Here is an 18,025-nt window from a genome sequence, read left to right as displayed (position 1 = left end):
ACAACACACACTGCATGATTTATCATTGTTGGTGTATTTTCCTCATTTGCAACAAAATTTAAATCACGGACAAAGGACAAAACAAAGAAGCATTTAGTTAAAAACGACAATTTTGGAGCACACATACAGTTCCAGTGCAGTCCTGCTGAACCTTAAATGAACCTTTGCAGAATTTTGAAATTCAAATGTTGTCAGGGCAGGAAATGAACAATTTCTGCTTGTTACCATGGCTTCACAAGCTCCTGTCACTAATTACTAACCAAACTAGGAGCAGGTAATGTATAAACAAGTCTTATGTCACACTGTATAAAATTTTACATTGTGATCGTAGTAGAAATTTTGATGGACATTTTCTGGAGATTTAACTGAGAAACAAAGATGCCAAAGTACTCAAGTAAGCTAATCAATAATGCAAAATTCCAATAAAGCCAAAATTGCCAAAACAACAGGGCTTCAATGGTATGAAAAAACTGTTTGGCCTAATATAACCAGAGATAATGAAGGAATGGACAACCATCATATCACCCAATACAAAATCAAACAAATGGAAATTCTTAGTTTTTACCTGCTTACTTTCCAAATTCATGACCAAAGTTGTCACATACTGTAGCTGCCAAAGTTAAAATTAACCAGAATTTTCTTGAGGTTAGTGTTAATTTCCTACCCTGCTTTTATAATGAGTATATCTGATCAGGAAACCTTTATGGATTGAGGTTGTGTAGAAGCTTAGCACCAGATAACCAAGGCACGTGTACTGAAAACAAAATGAGGTGTTCATAAATTACAGTAGAATCGATGTTCAAAGCCCATACAATAAGCCAAACTAGAGACTGACAAAAATAAAATTAAAAACATGTCACACGCATACTCGAAACGTGAAGAGTCCATTTATAATCGCTGACACTCAAAAGTGAATGGCGAGTAAATCTCATCAGTTCAACACCAGTCAGACACAGCTCTGTCGGAGACCTGGTGGTGTCTGGATGTTCTGTCCATGTGGGGAGACGTGTGAAAGCAGAGTGCTCAGTCTGGCTCTCTGCTCTTGTCTTTGTAGAGATGCAGCTCCTCCATCTTCTGCAAGAAGGAAACGGGCATGGAGCAGCCTCTTACTCTTGGAGGCAGCGTGTTGACCTGCAAAACAGAAAAGACAAATTAACCATCAAGAAAATTAGATAAAGAGTAGTTTCACCAAAAAGATGACAAAAAACCCCAAAACAAAACAAAAACAAACAGAGCCATGCAAAGTTTTTGCTTTAGCTGCAAAAATAGCCCTTAAACAGTGCTGACAGTGAGGTATGTGGGTTATCATCAGTCAAAGAGACAATGTGTCTAGAGAAATGTTACTTTTGAATGTGTCAAATGTAATTCTTAAATTCTTTTATCAGCAAAAACAAAATTCCTCCTTTGTAAAAACTCAGTAAAGAAAACCAAAACTATGAGCTTTGTATGTTAGGCGATAGGGGTGAGTTGGCTGAGGCTACAATTCTCAGTTCTCTATTGTAAATGAAACAAATTGACTTTCGGAAAGGACAACGTGGACATGAGAAAGCTTATTTATGGATCTAATTTGGCTGTGTTGTGTTAGGGACAGACTAAAGGTCTAATAAGCCACCCTGAGTGAAAACACTTCTGTAGGATTTTTAACCTTTTAAAATACACTGTCCCGCCCGTCAGATGCTTTGGCCCTGGCAGCAAGACTCAGTCTTCACACAGAATCAACAAATCATACTTTATTTGAATTGTATGTCTCCTGATTCTATCTGTACAAAGCATTTTGGTATCATATCATTTTCCTGATATCACTGCAAAGCTGCTGATACAGAATTGGTTCAGACATGTGGCTAAGAAAACACTAAAGGTTGTATTACAGGTCTTATATACACTTTTTTACATCACTTTTCTACTTTGTGTTTGAAATTCTGGTTCAGTGTCTCTTACGCTCATTCTGACTTTTTGGTTGTAAAATGTGTTGAGTTGCCTAGCAACGGTGACCAGTGTGATAACTGTAATCAATAAGCATGAAGAACAGTAACCTTTTTATTTTGGGTACATTGTTTTTCAGCCTGTGCACAAAAATGAGGATGTGTGGTAACAAGTTAGGAGGGAAGAGAGGTGCAAAACAAAATTATAGCCTCATAGTGTAGAATTTAAAATGTTCTGAGTTTGGCAGAAATGTTGTCACTTTGAAATATTTCTACAGACTAAACGTTGGCTATGGAAATCATCTGAAAGACGCTGATATCACACAAAGATTCTGCACGTAGAGGCTTTAAATGATATTCAGTTGAGCGTCCATTTGTGACATACAAATAAGATAAAAGGCCAGAGACGGTGAAGAGATCCTGCCCTCCTGCAGGATCACTTTGCAGGGGTTCGCGTCCTGTCTCACCTGTCGATCTGGAGACGCATATACAAGAGAGTTGTGGTTGTTTTGCTTCTTGTCCTTCTTTTCAGGTGTCCACACTCCAGGGTCTGTCTGCGTGGAGCGGTCTGACAGCGTTGAATCACTGGTGTCGTTTTTCCAGACCAAAGTGCCCTTGTTGTGTTCTGTCTCGTTACTTTGGGGGAAAACAAAGGTCTCCTCCTCTGAACCTGGCAGGGAACAATACACATTAGTGCATTGCGTTTAAGGTCATTTTACAGGGAGGGAATTTCGTGTGTGTTTGTTTTGTGCAGTGTATATGATGGAGAGAGGACGCACTCCAGCTGTTGCCCTTGGCTCTCAAGTCAGGGGCGGGCGTGCACGGACAGGACCCTGATGTGCTTTTGTGTTTCTTCAAGCACTCCATTCCCACCAGATCTCGACAGTGCCTGTGACAGTTTATCCCACAGTCTGAGAGACAGAGAAAATGTTAAGAATTAAACAGAAGCACCTCTATTTAAAGGATCAGTTCACCTAAATTACAAAAAGTCTGTGCATTCAATCCTCGGAGTGCCGCAAGCCAATTTACTTCCACTTTACTTTCACAATCTCAAAACCTGGACCAAAATCTTTTGGCATGACGCAACTGGGGGTTGGTGGGAAAATGTTCCTTAGAACCTGAACCTTAAACTTATTTTAACATATATTAGGCAAAATCTTGCCCTGATGAAGCTGATTAGTTTTTGCTGAATGATGACATGACATGGGTTGTCATTTTAGAAGTGAATTTTTGTCTCCATGATCTTACCTTTACAACGGTAGCCGTCTTTGATGACTCCCCACAGCTACAAGAGGGCAGGCATGACATGTCATATTACTGTTTGATCGACCGAAAACAACCCCCAAAAAACAAAACATAAAACCACAAACATAAAAAACAATGGATACTAACAATGCCTCCACATGTGTCACAGAACCTTAGCCGTTTGTATGTGGTTTCATGGAAGTTATGCGCGTCTTTGAAGTTGTAGCCCAACTTGGCACATACAGACATTCCCCTCATGAAGTAAGAGGTGATTTCTTCACGGCTGATTTGTCCCTCCCTGGGCAGAAAATTTTCCAAAGTGCAACACAAAAGTGAGTTAAGTGAGTCAAGGTTTTTTACAATCCATTCAACAACTCATGATGTTTCATGTTCTCTCTGCTGTGCAGCCACGTCATGGTGAGAGGCCTCTGTGTGTGTTGCAGCTTCCTCACCTGTCAGTTTCGTGAGTGCTGAAGGAGAAGGGGAAGTTGGCTGCTATTTTCTCAAAGTCCTCCAGTGAAATGTAGTCATCTTGGTTCTGGTCGTAGTTTTTCATTATGGACTGCAGGGGGCGACAGAGCGACCAAATATTCAGTTGCGCTTGAAAGCAGTTGGTTAAGTTCTGCTTAATCCTCCCAAGTAATAAGGAAGTGAAAGACAGGAGGTTGCTGCAGAGTCACATACTCACATCCACCATCTGTTTGACGTGTTTAGATATGGTGTCAGGGTCGAGCCTCGGGGTGACTCCTGATCCCCACTCTGCCACTACTGGTGGTTTAACTGGAGTTACAGGCTGTGGACCGACAGATGCAGTGATGAGACACGGAGGACTGCATACAAGAAAACAAGACAAAAAAAAAAAAGCACACCCACCACATAACATGCTTCCCTAACGTATTGTGCTTTGATGTGGCTGACTTTGATGTATTTCAGCACGGAGTCTGTGCTTTTGTTTTGAAGAAGATGTTACACCCACAGAAAGTACACAAATGTCCCTCCTCTTGTGAAAAGAGGTTAAAGCAAGCGTTAGCCTGATGGTGTTAGATTAAACTCAACTTCAAAGACGAGTATGTAGCTCCACTGACCTGGATCTTGGGGTTCTTGGGTTCCTTGGTGTATGAAAGTTCATATATCTGATCCTCGGTGTAGTATAAATCTAGAGAGAGCTGAAGCATTAAAAGAACATAATTTAAGACGCTCTTCCTGAAATCTTTTTATCGGGATTGTTAAAAGTCACCTCCTCGTGTCTGTCTCATACCGTGAGCAGATGCAGAAGGTCCTTGTTGGCCTCAAAGGGCGGCGTGCTGCTGTGAATGGCCAGCAGGTCGTTTATGTTGCTGTACAGGTGCTGCAGCTTGCTCAGGTTGATCTTGTCATCGTCGATGTAGTTTGGCAGGGCCTCATTCAACGAGATCAGATCCTTCAGGTGGACGCCCAGGATGGGCACCTTGAAGCCGCTGCACTCGCTGTAAACCCGCCGGTAGTTGCTGTAGTTGCTGCGCGAGGAGAGCAGCTCTGTCATCTCACTCAGGGCCTGGATGAGGGAAAAGATCAAGAAATGAACGATAAAATGAGCCTGTCATGTTTCTGTAGTTATTTATTTAGGCTTTGTTTCGACATTTTCAGGCTTGGCTAGGCTCTTGTTCCAGCCTGTAAACAGTGAATTTGAAACACTTGAGAAATTTCTACACAAAGCGTATGAGTTTAAGGACATCGCTGTACAGGCCATCCCTGTATGGCATCCTGTATGTGCAGTAAACGTTATTCTCCAGTGATCTTAAGCGTAGCATCAGGTGTTTGTAAACAGATAACAGCAATGAATTAATTTGAATAATTATTTCTGTTATGATGTGAATCATTTCTTTTTTCCAATTTAACAGAACTAAACAACAAAAAGGACAGAATTCATATCAAGATAAGAAAAAGAAACCTCAAAAGGGGAGTTGAAAACGTTGAAAACAACTAATAATAATAATAATACTCAAATAATTCTCCAAGTTGCTGTTACACCCGAACGCATCATTCCTCTCGCTTATAGATACAGATACCAGTAAGTCCCCTAGTTTCATAGTTAAGGCTAAAAATGAAATTCAGTCTTCACATGCCACCAAATCTCACCGAACTCTGATCATTCCTGACAGAAAAATACCGACAACAAATAGGCAAAACAAAACTTGGTTAATAAGTGAAAAGAGAAGTTCAGGGAAGAGACTGATTCATGACAGGAACATTTAATCAGTTCAGGCTTGTGGTGAGGAAGTCATCAAGAGACTGTCTCATGGTTATGTGTAATATCTAAAATACCTTAGTGATGTCAGGAGGCAGCAGGTTAGAGGTGTCTTTGAGGCGGGAGATAGAGCTGTGACAGAGGCCTCCAGTTACTGCCATTAGAGTGTTAAAGTTTTGCAGAGCCCGAAGCTTCTACAGAGAAAAAGAGCAGAGTGAATGTCTGCAGGGAACAAAGCAGCACAGAGAGTCCTCCACAAAAAAAAAAAAAAAAAAAAAAAAAATCATAATCCAAGCTGGTTTCTTGGAAGCTAAACAAAAATCCCTCTGAGCCTCTTTGCCAGGTTTTGTGATGCCAGCCAGTTTACCTGAGCCACATGAATGAACTTGGTGAAGACCTGGGCTCTCTGCTGGGCTGTGTGTCTGCTGAGGATCATCAGCTGCACCCACTGGGAGACTCCATTACACATCATGACCGACCGCTCCAAAGCAGGGCTGTACCTCACCGAACTTCGCACCACGTAGCTGCGGTAGTCCAGGAACTGGCCAATCAGACAGTCAGGTGGTCAGGCAGGAGACAACTTGGCCAAGAGGTCAGCAATGAAGAAAGAAATTTAACCCAACCACTTTCACCAGTTTCACCAACCAGATAGTTGTGCTGGCAGCTGTTGATTGCAATAGCAGATCGTCAGCAGATCATAACTGCTGATTCAGGAGATATTGTACACCAGTCAAAGCAATTTCTTACAGTCTTGCGACCCCAAAGTTCTTCTTACAAATAGATTCTTACTGATACCAAAAATACAATAAGACTTATGTCAGTGGTGTGGCCCCTGAAGTCCCTTTACAACTGTCTCCGTCTTGTACCACATCCTTACTTATACAAAATTGCCAGTGTATTTTTAATTTTCTTTAATTGCGTTAAAAGTTTGTTTTTCACTATAAATTGTTGCTACAGTATCATATCTGTCTTTACGAGGTGATTGCTTATAGCCAAATGATATAATTGGCGTGTGGTCAGTTAAACGTGTCATAAAGTCTTCATGGTGTTTGCCTTGGGAAGCAGCAACATCTCTGCAACGCGACGAGGCCTCATTAAGCAAAGGAAGAACTGTGAATAGCGACAAGTTGTTCACTGAACTCACTGAAATGTTACAAAAGTTCTTGAATTCCAGGTAGCTGAGATGCTCGGCCATTTCATCTGGCTCCATGTGGTCGAAGATCAGAGACACCTTCCTCTTCTTCACAGAGGGTGAGGGTGCCTGGGATATGTTCACATGAGGGCTTCTAGGAAAAGGAAGCCAAGCAACAGGACAAAAATAGACAGTTTGTCTATTTATAGAAACAGTATATTTTCTATTTATAGAAAAAGGTGTTTGAGTTGTGACCAAATAAGCAAACTACAGTTCATCCAGGGCGTAACGGTGAAACCAAATCAAAACATAACTCACAAGCAGGAGGTGTCGATGGGCTGCGAGTGCGTCTCCTCTCCGTCTGACCGAACCAGTGCCCACAGGTCCCCCATGGTCTGCTCGAGGAGGGGGTCTGGCTCGAACACTGCCGGAAACTGGCCGATCCACTGCCTTGCCACGAAGCAGGGCAGAAAATATGTTTACTACCCGCAAATAGAGCGGTATAACCAGTTCTGTCAAACAATACGCTCAAGTGCCTGGTGCCCTTACTCACCTGACAAGGTGACAGATCTGCGCCCGCCTCAGCCCCCTCTTGTCCGATGGACAGTCGTTGTAAGTGAGAGAAAGAGTCAAGGATCCTGTGAACACACTGTGCAGATTCTGCACACCATTTCAAAACACCGGCACAGACATACTGTGTACTTCAAATCTGCTTTGTCGACAAGGAGTGTAAAACAAAGCCATGTCTGTTTCCTGATCTGATTAATGACCGTGGACATGTGATTGGGAGCATTGCACCGGTGGGACCAGGGTACTGCACTGAGCAACAGTGGAGGATATAGGGTGAGAAGTTTCTGGGCGAACGTCTGCGATGGCACGACCCAACTGTGCATCATCAGGGTCATGTGGACGAGCTGGGACCCTCTAGGGCTGGAGAGCTTCCCCTCTGAATCTGCAGCCAAACCACAGCAGCACATTTCACTCAACAAGGCTTAATGTGGTTAAAAACAACAACAAAAGCTGCACCGTGCCTCAGTGGTCAGCCATGAACCACGGTGCAGCAGCCATGGGACATGAAGAGCGCCATCAAACAGTCACTGTGTTTCACAGGGTTATTTAAGGTTGCTGGTAAAAGGAGACAAAGGCCAAAAATAAGAGTGACTGACATGTGGATGTGGGATTCACTACATTTCACTCTTAACAAATCAACCAAATCAAACACGCAACACTAGAGATTTTGCAATACCAGCTCTTGATCCTTGTCATACCCCCATATAGAAAAAAAAAACAACAACAACTTTATTGCATGTGTTTGCCTGCAGCAGCTCTCTCTGTTTAATGGAACACGTGGATGCATGTGATCTGCTTGAACTAGTGGATCACAGTAGATCACAGAAGTTGTCAGTCACAACTACTCACTGTAAAATATTTATTACTTAGTGTTATTTGAAGTCTAAGTAAATCACACAGGTTTTTTTTTATTTTTTTTAATTCCTACTTTATGTTAGGTTTGGATATAAAAGCCATTCATATTTAAGGATAGATTTAGAGTGTACAACCAAACCTCCACCCTCTTATACAAACAAACACATTCCACTTCCTCCTACTGATACCTGGATATTTAGATGTTATGGGCTTATTTGTTTATTTCCTTTTGTTCATGTTTGACATCCATTATCATTTAACCTATGATGAAAAAGGTTCCCTGGAAAAACCTGATAACCCAGGACATTACTTCTGTTTAGACATGTCACTGCTGAGTCTTTTGTTAATTCTATTCACCATAACCATGGTGGCAGCAGGACTCCCAACAGTGGACATCTCCAAAGTACAAACTATCTTTATGCTTGACACCAATAGGCATGGTAGGATACTATAGACATGTTTTTGTGATTTGGGAGAACTGACCAAAGAAGTGTGAGACCACTGAAAGAGAGGGAGAGAGGAGAGAGAGTTGCATTGGAGTGCATGGGAATAGCTCGCTGGCCTCTGCAGCCCAACAGAACAAAGCTTGATTGTATGAGACTGCCCTTTGTTTCCCTCCATCCCTCCCTCCCTCCCCGTCAGTCTCTCTCACCCTGGATCCCCCCCCTCACTCTCTCTCATCCCTCATTTATATAACCTGGTTGTGGTAAAGAGTAAAGACAAATGACAAACCTTGGGAACGCATGCAAACACATAGAGACAGAGACTGACCGAAGCAGTTTAGGCAGCGCTGTATGAGCTCATCCAGGCTGGCAGCACTGGCACTGGGAGCAGAGCTGGGGCTCTGCAGGGCCCGGCTGATGTCCTGAGGACTGGGACATGTATTCCTTCTCCGTGGGACCAGCTTCCTGCTCTTCAGCACACCAGGGCTCTCACTGGTTTTCCTGAGGGAGAGAGAGAGAGAGACACAGAGAGAGAGAGAGAGAGAGAGAGGGAAAGAGAGACACACACACACACACACACACACACACACACACACACACACACACATACAGAGAGGGTGTATAAGTAGCATAGAAATAAGTAGAGCAGAGTGTGGTGAGGTAGTGCAGGTCAGCATCTGAGGAAATGCAGCTCCCCACATCTGATAAGCTGTGCTACAGCACTGCAGCTGCCTGAACCATCATGCACAGGCAAACAGCTACACAGCTGAATGTGTGTCTCTACTTGAAGCCACCGCAGAGCCAGATAATGGTGGAAAAGTCCAGTAAATGTTCAGTATTTGTCAAATAGGTCACAGACTTAAATTACTAAAGGGGGAGGGGGGGTGTTCATACTGACATTTTGTCCAGTTATAAATGTCACAATCACAGGTTTTGATGGAAAGTATTGGTCTAGTTACAGACAGGTGTGGCATATTTTTACTTGCTCTGTGCTTTCAGAAGCTTTTTATTGAGGAGTTTTGATACACATTTGTTTTTGACTTTGGTCATACACGCTAACAGCCCATCCTCTTTTAAAATATGGACACAGGACGAACATGCTTTAAGTTCATGAGGTGACTACTGTCACTTCTTGCATAAGTTTCAAAAACATTGCAATGTAGTGGTTTTTAAATACAAGTCACTATTTTGAGAGCAACAAAATTTCTGGTGTAAGTTGCTAATACTCGGCCCTTACCTTTGCAGTATTAATACCTGCCTATAAAGGGTAGCTACAGTATAACCTGAAAATCTGAAGGTCAGGCTGAAGAAATACAATATTACATCACATGTGGATGAGGTCTGTACAGCAATACTAATTTTCAAATCATTGTAATTCTTCAGCATTTCTTCAGAAAACACCTGATGTGTGTTCACAGGCACTCCTCAGCCACAGAAAGTCAAACGTGTGCAGTAAAAACAGAACATTTTTTCAGGCTTTTTTGAGCTCACTAAACAACATTTACAGTTGCAAATAAAATAAATAATAAATGCATGAATGCTATCTACATACAGAATAGTCACTCCGTGTCAATGTTTCTGAGAAACGCAACAGGGAAGTAAATAAATAAATCCCATCTACTATCTTTACTTCTTTTGAAATACTGATTAATTTAATGTGCTTAGGTATCTATAAACAATCTATGTAAGAAGGAAATTTCACTCCTCACAACTCATAGATACACACTGTGCAACCAGTGAGAAGGGGTTAAAAGATCCCTTTGTTTTAAGGATCAAGATTCCAACAGGTTGGGAACCATTGATGTAGGACAGTGTTGATGCTAACTGTGGCTGGCTTGGTTTTCTGTGGTAGCTGGTAACATGGCCTTGGTTAGAGGCAGCATACAGATCACACCTTTGACCACACCCTTGAGTGAGGCTGCACTGATGTTGAGTGTGGTCAGAAGTGCAAAAGAACTTCTCACCGGAGAAGACTAATGAGCAGCACTTATTTCTTGGAGTGTTGACATGGAGTTACGCTTTAAGAGCTTTTCAAATGCTGCTGAAAAGACAAATGAGATTCCTATGTTTCATGATGCGATTAATGCTTCCTCTTCAGATCAGGGGCTCAGTTTAGCAATGTCTGACTGTATTTCACAATAACCAGTAACTGATTCTTCCTATGCTTTTTTACATTTTATACTTGTATCTTTGCTTCTGTTCTGCAAAAGGTTTTTGACGACAGTCCTCCTGCCGAATTTGAACTGAAACCAAAGTTTGAATGAAACCTAATCGTGTGTGTGTGTGTGTGTGTGTGTGTGTGTGTGTGTGTGTGTGTGTGTGTGTTGAAAATGAGCCACAACTGTAAATCCTGTCCTTGGGTGTTTCAGATTTTGTTCTCATGTATCTGAACAAATATTGTGCACCATGTAACATGGTGAAACTGGCGGTCTCTATACTGCAGCTAATGTGATGACATTACCAGGAAACACTGTGAGTTCAGAGAACTGGCGACAAGTTCCCTGAATGACCAGACTTACATCCCCTTCTCTTAACCTCTGTTTGTGTGAGCAGTTCATTTCCCCAGCCCACTCACACTCTCAAAAAACAAACAAAAAAAAAAAAAAAACACGCACACACACAATGCATTACTCAACATGCACATGGATCCACGCTCCAGTCACATAACAGCGTCAGGATTTCTTTATGTACAACACATGAACGGACACTCATGGATGCACAATTTCATACAGGCATATGGGGTGACATTCACTAATCTATTTATACCACAAGCTGCTCTCCTCCCTGTACGTGCTGTTCCATTCAATTCGTCACAGTTATCACACCACACATTTCCCCCCTCAGACATGCCCAGATTCAGAAAACCTGATGGAGGGATGTCAGTGATGACCCCAGCTCTCTGCATTCGGGTAGTCCAGCTCCAGACGGCTGGTTTGGAAACCTGCTAAGCAACAAAACCCCACCCCTCCTCCTCCTCCTCCTCCTCCTCTTCGCCTCATTACACCAGCTGGGTACTGAACTCAAAACACTAACACTAAACAGCACAGCATGTACACAGCGAACTGTTTTACATTAAGGATAGGTAAGCCCCACAACACATGGAGACATTAGTGGGAGAGAGCAACAAAGACACAATCAAGGTCCCTGGGTTCATTTTATAACTCAGCCACCTAATACACCTCTGCAGTGTATTGCAGTGAAGACCTGGCATCTCATCTTGTAATCTGTGATGTCCTTGCTTTGAGAAAAACTGAAAGCTCACATTTGTCTCTCTAACTATCCTGAGACCGTTGTCACAGATGTGTGCTGTACAGACTATTAAGGCTTTTGCAGCAAATTAGTAATTTTGGACTGTATAAATAACACTGACTCAACCTGACTTCCCTGTTTGCTGAGAATACTAGACAACCTTTACACTCAGATAACTATTTCAGAAACAATTAAACAATGTCAAAAAGACATTTTTAGGAAAAATATTTTAATCTGACAACAATCCTGTGACATTTAGCAGATTCCTTATAATTCTATTTATTATTTATTTATTATTATTTATATAATTTACTTTACACTTTCCTGTACTTCAAGAGGGAAATGATCTGTCAACTATACATTTGACATAAAAACTCAGGTGGGACTTGAACCAACAATCCCCAGCTCTGGAAACTGATGCCTTATCCATTAGGGCTCTGGGCCACACCTATCTGCTTTTAATTGGCTTTCATACAATTTAATATACCACTGTAGGTCTTCAGCTAATTATTATTTCAATTGTAAAGTAATCTATAATGTTTTTTATATTAAAAATATCAATAAATTGTGAACCTGCCTATCGTATGTTCCCAGAATTCAAGGGTGAAGTTTCATGTTGTAAGTAGTTTTTTTTATGTCTAAAATCCATAAGTGTGTAGTGTTTTACAGGAATGAAAAAACAACATAGTCTAATTTGAGCTAGAGCAAGTGTGTGCTTTGCATTTTTGCTTGATGAAGGACTTTTCCCATTTTCACTTCTTCATTGTGTCTAGATGTGTCTTTTAGATTTTCATATTTTATTATATGTAAAAGACAATAGTAAATAAACTAAAAAAAAAACATTAGCATACATCTGGCAAATAATTTTCTGACTTCTGATCGATGGTTTGCTTATCTCAGTGCCCTTTACGACTTGTCATCGCTCTCTTTGACTCAGAGTGAATCCAGCTCTGTGTGTCATGGCAGTCACACCTATGAGGAGACACGATTGCTACTACAAACAGAAGTGCTGATGGGGAAATGTTATTGATGTCATGACGTTAGTTGGGGAATTTCCCACAGAGTGCTGAGCAGGTAGCGCACAGCACAGCAGTCAGTGATCTCTCCCCTGTGTAACGAGCCTGGCCAGCTGAAGAGACCGAGGGCTGTTGGTAAATAGAGTTAGCGAGTGGTGAGCTCCCATGCAAATCTGAGCACAATTACAGTTACTGTGTGGGCATTTGCATTTACTTTTTCCTAAGAGTGAAACACACAGCTTGGGTCAATATAATGATTACCCTTCTTTATTTAACAATGTATCCATGGAAACATAAGACCGCCTAAACTTGATGGTGAAACAGAAAATATTTGTGTGCGTGACAATGACAAAAAAAAAAAAAAAAAAAAATCCCAAGTAGTCATTATGAACTTGGGTCTGGGTCTATCATATTACTGATTTTGTTTTCAGAAGACCTCTCACACCTCCTTTTCCTCCTCAGCTCCTCCTTCACTTTTTTCCTCTTCCTTCATCCTTGCTCTATTCAAGCCATTCAGGAAACAGCTTCTCCTTTTTTCTTTGGAAATACCCCTCTCACTCCCCTTCCTATCCGTGTCAGGACTCCTGGCCACAGATCCAGCCCCCCCCCCCCCCCCCCCCCCCCCCCTTCCTCTTTTTCCCCTCTCTCGCTCTCACACTGGCGGGGGGATATGCAAATTCCTCTCTTTCTTTCCTTAATTGATTAATTGAAGCCAGGGCCCTTTGAAGGCCTTGTTTGTGAGCTGCTCTTTTTCTCTTGCTCTTCTCTCTCACAACCTGCTTCCTTGTTCCCTCCGTATCAGATGGATACATCTACTGCGATGAGTAATTCAATCAATAGGCCCAACTTATAGCTACTGTACCAACCACTGTAGTTAACGCCAGAAAATCTAGAGCAAATATCCATAAACCTTTTCACCTGTTCTGTGAGGAAAAGGAAGTATCAAGTGTTTGAGACTGCAGCCACGAAATCTGTCAGACTATGAAATCATACCTGTGCAACTACACACAACTTTGTTCTATCACACAGACACACACACACACACAGACACACACACACACACACACACACACACAGACACACACACTACATCAGTATTTCCACTTCAACTTATTTCCCTTCTTTTATTCATCAAGATTCTATTTCATGTTGATTTAGTTTGTCATCTTCGTCTTTTTTCTTGTTTTTGACTGATATTACAAGAACAACTTTTTGAAACATATATATATATTTTAAGGTTTTTAAGTCTCATTCAAAGAGAATGTATTCTTAATTTTCTCACATTTTTAATCATTTGTGCATCTTAACAAAACCTAATCTTGGCATTAAGGGTTAATTCTAAATACTGATTTATGATAACCTTGTCACTGATGGGAAACCCCAGTAACGTGGCCACTCCATCAGTCCACCTTAAACTCAGGTAGCTTAATTACACATAATACACGTCTGACTACCTTAACATTCAACACACAAGCCTTTCATTCCAGGCAATCTGATAAGAGCTGCGGTCACAACTACAGCAGTAAAAAAGTACCACTGAAAACACAACTTACAAAACATGTTTCTCAGCTGTATGGATCAAATGCAAAAAAAAAAACAAACAAAAAAACCCATCCCTGAGCTGACATGTAAATGGAGATTCGCTGGACAGAAAAGAAACAGCAGAACGCATTTCCATGGAAAGGTGTACAGACAGCACTCAACAGGCACGCACAACTGTTGAATGTCAGGGCTTGCTTGTGTGCAGTACACACAAATAATTTGAGAAGTTGAGGGTTGTCTTCGCTGATATTCAGGTCACAGACATTAGCTGCAACTGTGTATGTGTGATATGTGTCTGCAACTTTTCTTTTCACACAAAGCCTCTGTTTCTCTCCAGTGCACATTGTCAGATTCAAATAAATGGCAGTAAACATGCACACACGCACACACGCACGCACGCACGCACGCACGCACACACACACACACACACACACACACACACTCCAAATGGAAAATAAAAGTAAATGCCCTCCTTTCTCCTCAACTTGTCAAGAGCTTTTGCACAAACCACATTGCATCTCAGATATAACCTCAAGGTTCACACATCTCCGCTGCACATGAAACACATGCTGCTGACACATACTCAGACTTACACTTGCTAAGAAACTGAGCTGCAAGTGGGTCTTAGTGCACCAGACTCTCAGTTTTGATGCACCCTCTTCTTTCTTTTTTTTTTTTTTTTTTTTAAATTACCTCTTGGTCTTGTTCATTGTAGAGCTCTTCTCCTCGGCAGCACTCCTCCTCCACTGGTGATCCACACGGGCATCTGAGCGTGTCCCTACAGCTCCATGGTTGACCCTGCTCCTCCTCCTCCTCCTCCTCCTCTGTGTCCTCTATGTGTTTATGTGCCCAGGACAGCAAGAGCGGGCTCAGGGCAGAGAGCTGCTGGGGGTGAGGGCTGCTCACCTACCAGTCATCGACTAGACTAAACTCTACGCCTAAGCCCTGCTTATCGCACCACTCAGTGTGTCAGTCAACCTCCCTCTCTCCGCTATCTGAAGATATCTATCAACCACAAATCAGCATCCAAATAGACGTCATGCTCCCTGTGTCTGCATCAAAGCAGACATGTTAAGAAAGAAAAAGCCTCGAACAAGCTTCAAAGTAGAGTTCAACAGCTAACAAAAGTCATTCACTTGTCCCTTCAACATAAACAAGTCAGCATCTTAAATGGAGGAACTGGCTCTGACAGATAGGGGAACTCACATTAGTTTCTGTGTGCGTGCATATGTGTGTATGTGGTGTGTGTGCGTGTGCACAAGGGGGAGGGGAGAAGAGAGCGAGAGAGAGAGAGAGAGAGCGAGAGAGCGAGAGAGAGACATAGACAGAGAGAGAGAGAGAGCTAGAGTTAGAGAGAGATAGTGATGAGCAATCATCTGAGCACCATCAGTGTACTCCAGGAAGCGACATCTGCGGCTCTTTTTCAGAGCATCAACATAGAAAGAAATGCGCCACACCTAAATGTCACATTTTGATACAGTTTTCTGGGGCATTGCCTGAACTTGGCAAAAAAATCAGTTCCTGAAAAGAAAGAATTAGATGTCTGATAACATTGTTGAATCATGGCACGCATCTCCCTACTAGATTTGTTCATCCAGAGTCCCCAGGGTCCCCCAAATCACGTTTATCATCCTGATTTCTTCCTTTTCTTCTTTTTTTTAACCCACTCTGTCATTTCTCAGGGTAGCAAGTGATTACACAGGGAGGTAGTGTTTGTGCTTGTGAATGTGGCTGTGCAGCTGGACAGGGCGACTCAAAGGCATCCTTGTTTTAACACACCAAGAGGAAGAGGCGATCAAACAGGGGACATTAATGTCCCTAAGTCTGCAGAGGTGGCTTCTTTTCTGCAGGAAGCTGACTGGCTGGCAGAGGGAGTGGGTGATATGGCATTCAAAAGCAGGGAAAGATTCACAGAGCAGGGTTCCCGCAGTCCTTGCATGCTAAGTCCAAAACACCTAAAATGCATTTAGATTTGCATAAGAAAGTAGATCACTGAAGGACTTAAACAGGGTTTATGGAAATGTCAGAGGAGAAAACAAGTAATGTGGTAATCTTACCGTAATCTTAAGCAATAGTTCTTTAAAACAGGAAGAGCTGCAATCAACTCAGCTGGTAAATCTACAGACAGACAGATTTGACAAAGGCTGAGGAAATGGAAGCGCTAATGACCTCCATTTATTATTATTACCCAACATCGAAATAAAATTTTACCTGTTGCATTGGCACTGTAAGTTTTACGGACCACCATGTGTGGTTTGTGACTAACGTATTCAGTTTTTTGCATTATTTCAGGCTTTTATTTTGTTATTTGTTGTTAAAACGGAAGTCTCATATTGACGTAGTTTGGTGATAACGAAAGGTAATAGTAACGCTAAGTCACGAAGTTCATACATTTTGTGTAAAATTAGGACGACACTGGATACAGTACGTCTAAACAGGATACTTCATATGTTTACAAGGAATTTGACTTCTTTTATTATGTGTCAGGTTCGTTAACTGTTTGTTAGTAAAGTAACGTAACTGGCGTAACGTTCGCGTTACGTTACGGTATTTTGGAGCTATCATATATCTATAGATTTAAAATAATAATTATATATATATATATATATCGGTTTATTTGATTTTGAAGGGACCAGGATTATAAACTACATTAGACCATCAGTCAAGTACCTTTGTTCGACGGCGACTGATTTACAGCTGTCGGTGATTCTGGGTCACTTCGGAGTCGGAGGTCATTGGACAGAGTCTCAGTTCAATTCTCGGTACGATGTCGCCGCCCTCAGGCGCGGAGCCGCGACTGCAGGTAGACGGAGGCGGGTTCATGAGTTGGCAGAAAAAAAAGGCAGGCAGCAGCAGGTCGCTTCTGAATCAGGACTCGCACTCCCAGAATTCATGGTAGTTCTGCTTCAGTGGCGTGTCACCGCCTCATCTCTTCCTCTCTGTTTTCCCCACTGGACAGAGTTGTATCCCGGCGAGCGGCGTCCCAAAACAGCTTAATCAGCTGCCAGCTGCCGCTGCAGTGGGAGATGGGCGAGGGGGAGAGCATGCCGAAGGATGCCAGATGGAGACTGGGGAGGTAAGGATGTGTGTATGTGCACACCGTGTGAGGGCTGGACACAGTTTCTGTGTGAGTGTGTGATGCGCTTTTTTCCGCTCAGACTTCCAGTTTTTCTGTCTGGTGCATCCCCGCTGCCTGGTATGGCCAGGACGGGTGTGCCCCTGACACTCATGCAGATCCACGGCTCTCCTTCACGGATGCATCGGGCTGTCCGGACACCGCTGTTGATACTGACAGAAGATAGCAATATAGGTCTGTCATCAGGCGCGTTATTAGTCTGCAAAATATTAATTTCTGATATATCGTTTATTCATAATCAACTGGCCATCTTGTGTCAAGGTGTAATCTGTCTTTTCCCAGCTAAAAGAAGACGGGAATTGTAGTCAGGCTGTTCAGGACTCAGGACTCTTTGACAGGGAAGCTGGATGGAAACCTTTTAATATTCAGTAATAATAAACGTAATAATAAACTAAATGTAAATAAGATAACATACCCATCGCCAAGGGGGCATCTACAAATTGTTTATGTCTGCACAACAAAGATATTCAATTTACAATTATATAAAACACATAAAATCTATATTTGAGAAGATGAAACCAGCAAATTTGATTTGCTGGTTGTGATTTACACAATCAATTATACCAGTTTAATGATCTTTTTGGATTCATGTCCAGTCATTAAGACACTTGACAGGTTCATCCTTTTTAAATCACAACAAAGATTTTTTGTCACACATGGGGGCTGTGAACAGCGATATTACTACACT

At 42.1% G+C, this 18,025-nt stretch overlaps 1 protein-coding gene across 5 annotated transcripts; it reads right to left on the bottom strand.

The window, feature by feature from the left end:
- Positions 1-15: 15 nt before the first annotated feature.
- Positions 16-17,152, bottom strand: rasgrp4 (RAS guanyl releasing protein 4). Of its 5 annotated transcripts, none has more exons than XM_071496422.1 (19): positions 16,872-17,152; positions 16,259-16,319; positions 14,895-16,156; positions 8,723-8,895; positions 7,367-7,478; positions 7,080-7,142; positions 6,845-6,976; positions 6,539-6,677; positions 5,762-5,935; positions 5,472-5,588; positions 4,426-4,701; positions 4,253-4,333; positions 3,856-3,960; positions 3,620-3,729; positions 3,315-3,465; positions 3,171-3,207; positions 2,702-2,833; positions 2,390-2,592; positions 16-1,131 (listed from the first exon to the last, which is right to left on the bottom strand). In XM_071496422.1, the coding sequence occupies exons 3-19, from the start codon at positions 14,909-14,911 to the stop codon at positions 1,024-1,026; spliced, it is 2,130 nt and encodes a 709-aa protein (XP_071352523.1). In that variant the 5' UTR covers positions 14,912-16,156; positions 16,259-16,319; positions 16,872-17,152; the 3' UTR covers positions 16-1,023. The 5 variants fall into 5 exon arrangements, with proteins under 5 accessions (XP_071352523.1, XP_071352520.1, XP_071352522.1 ...); XM_071496419.1 differs by having other exon boundaries at positions 6,539-6,680; positions 16,872-17,151; XM_071496421.1 differs by lacking the exon at positions 16,259-16,319 and having other exon boundaries at positions 6,539-6,680; positions 14,895-15,415; positions 16,872-17,151.
- Positions 17,153-18,025: the final 873 nt, after the last annotated feature.

This window comes from Trachinotus anak, unplaced genomic scaffold, assembly GCF_046630095.1.
Source record: "Trachinotus anak isolate AG129_WGS33_773 ecotype Australia unplaced genomic scaffold, CSIRO_AGI_Tana_v1 ptg000014l, whole genome shotgun sequence".
Taxonomy (NCBI): Eukaryota; Metazoa; Chordata; class Actinopteri; order Carangiformes; family Carangidae; genus Trachinotus; species Trachinotus anak.
Note: the sequence above shows the minus strand (reverse complement) of the source record. Positions and strands in the feature narration are given on the sequence as shown.

Excerpts from the sequence above, each read along its gene's own strand:
- rasgrp4 (XM_071496419.1), bottom strand. Across the intron at positions 6,681-6,844 it reads CCCATCGACACCTCCTGCTT|AAGCCCTCATGTGAACATAT; the intron begins GTGAGTTATGTT and ends TCCTTTTCCTAG. Across the intron at positions 5,589-5,761 it reads AGTTCATTCATGTGGCTCAG|AAGCTTCGGGCTCTGCAAAA; the intron begins GTAAACTGGCTG and ends TTTTCTCTGTAG.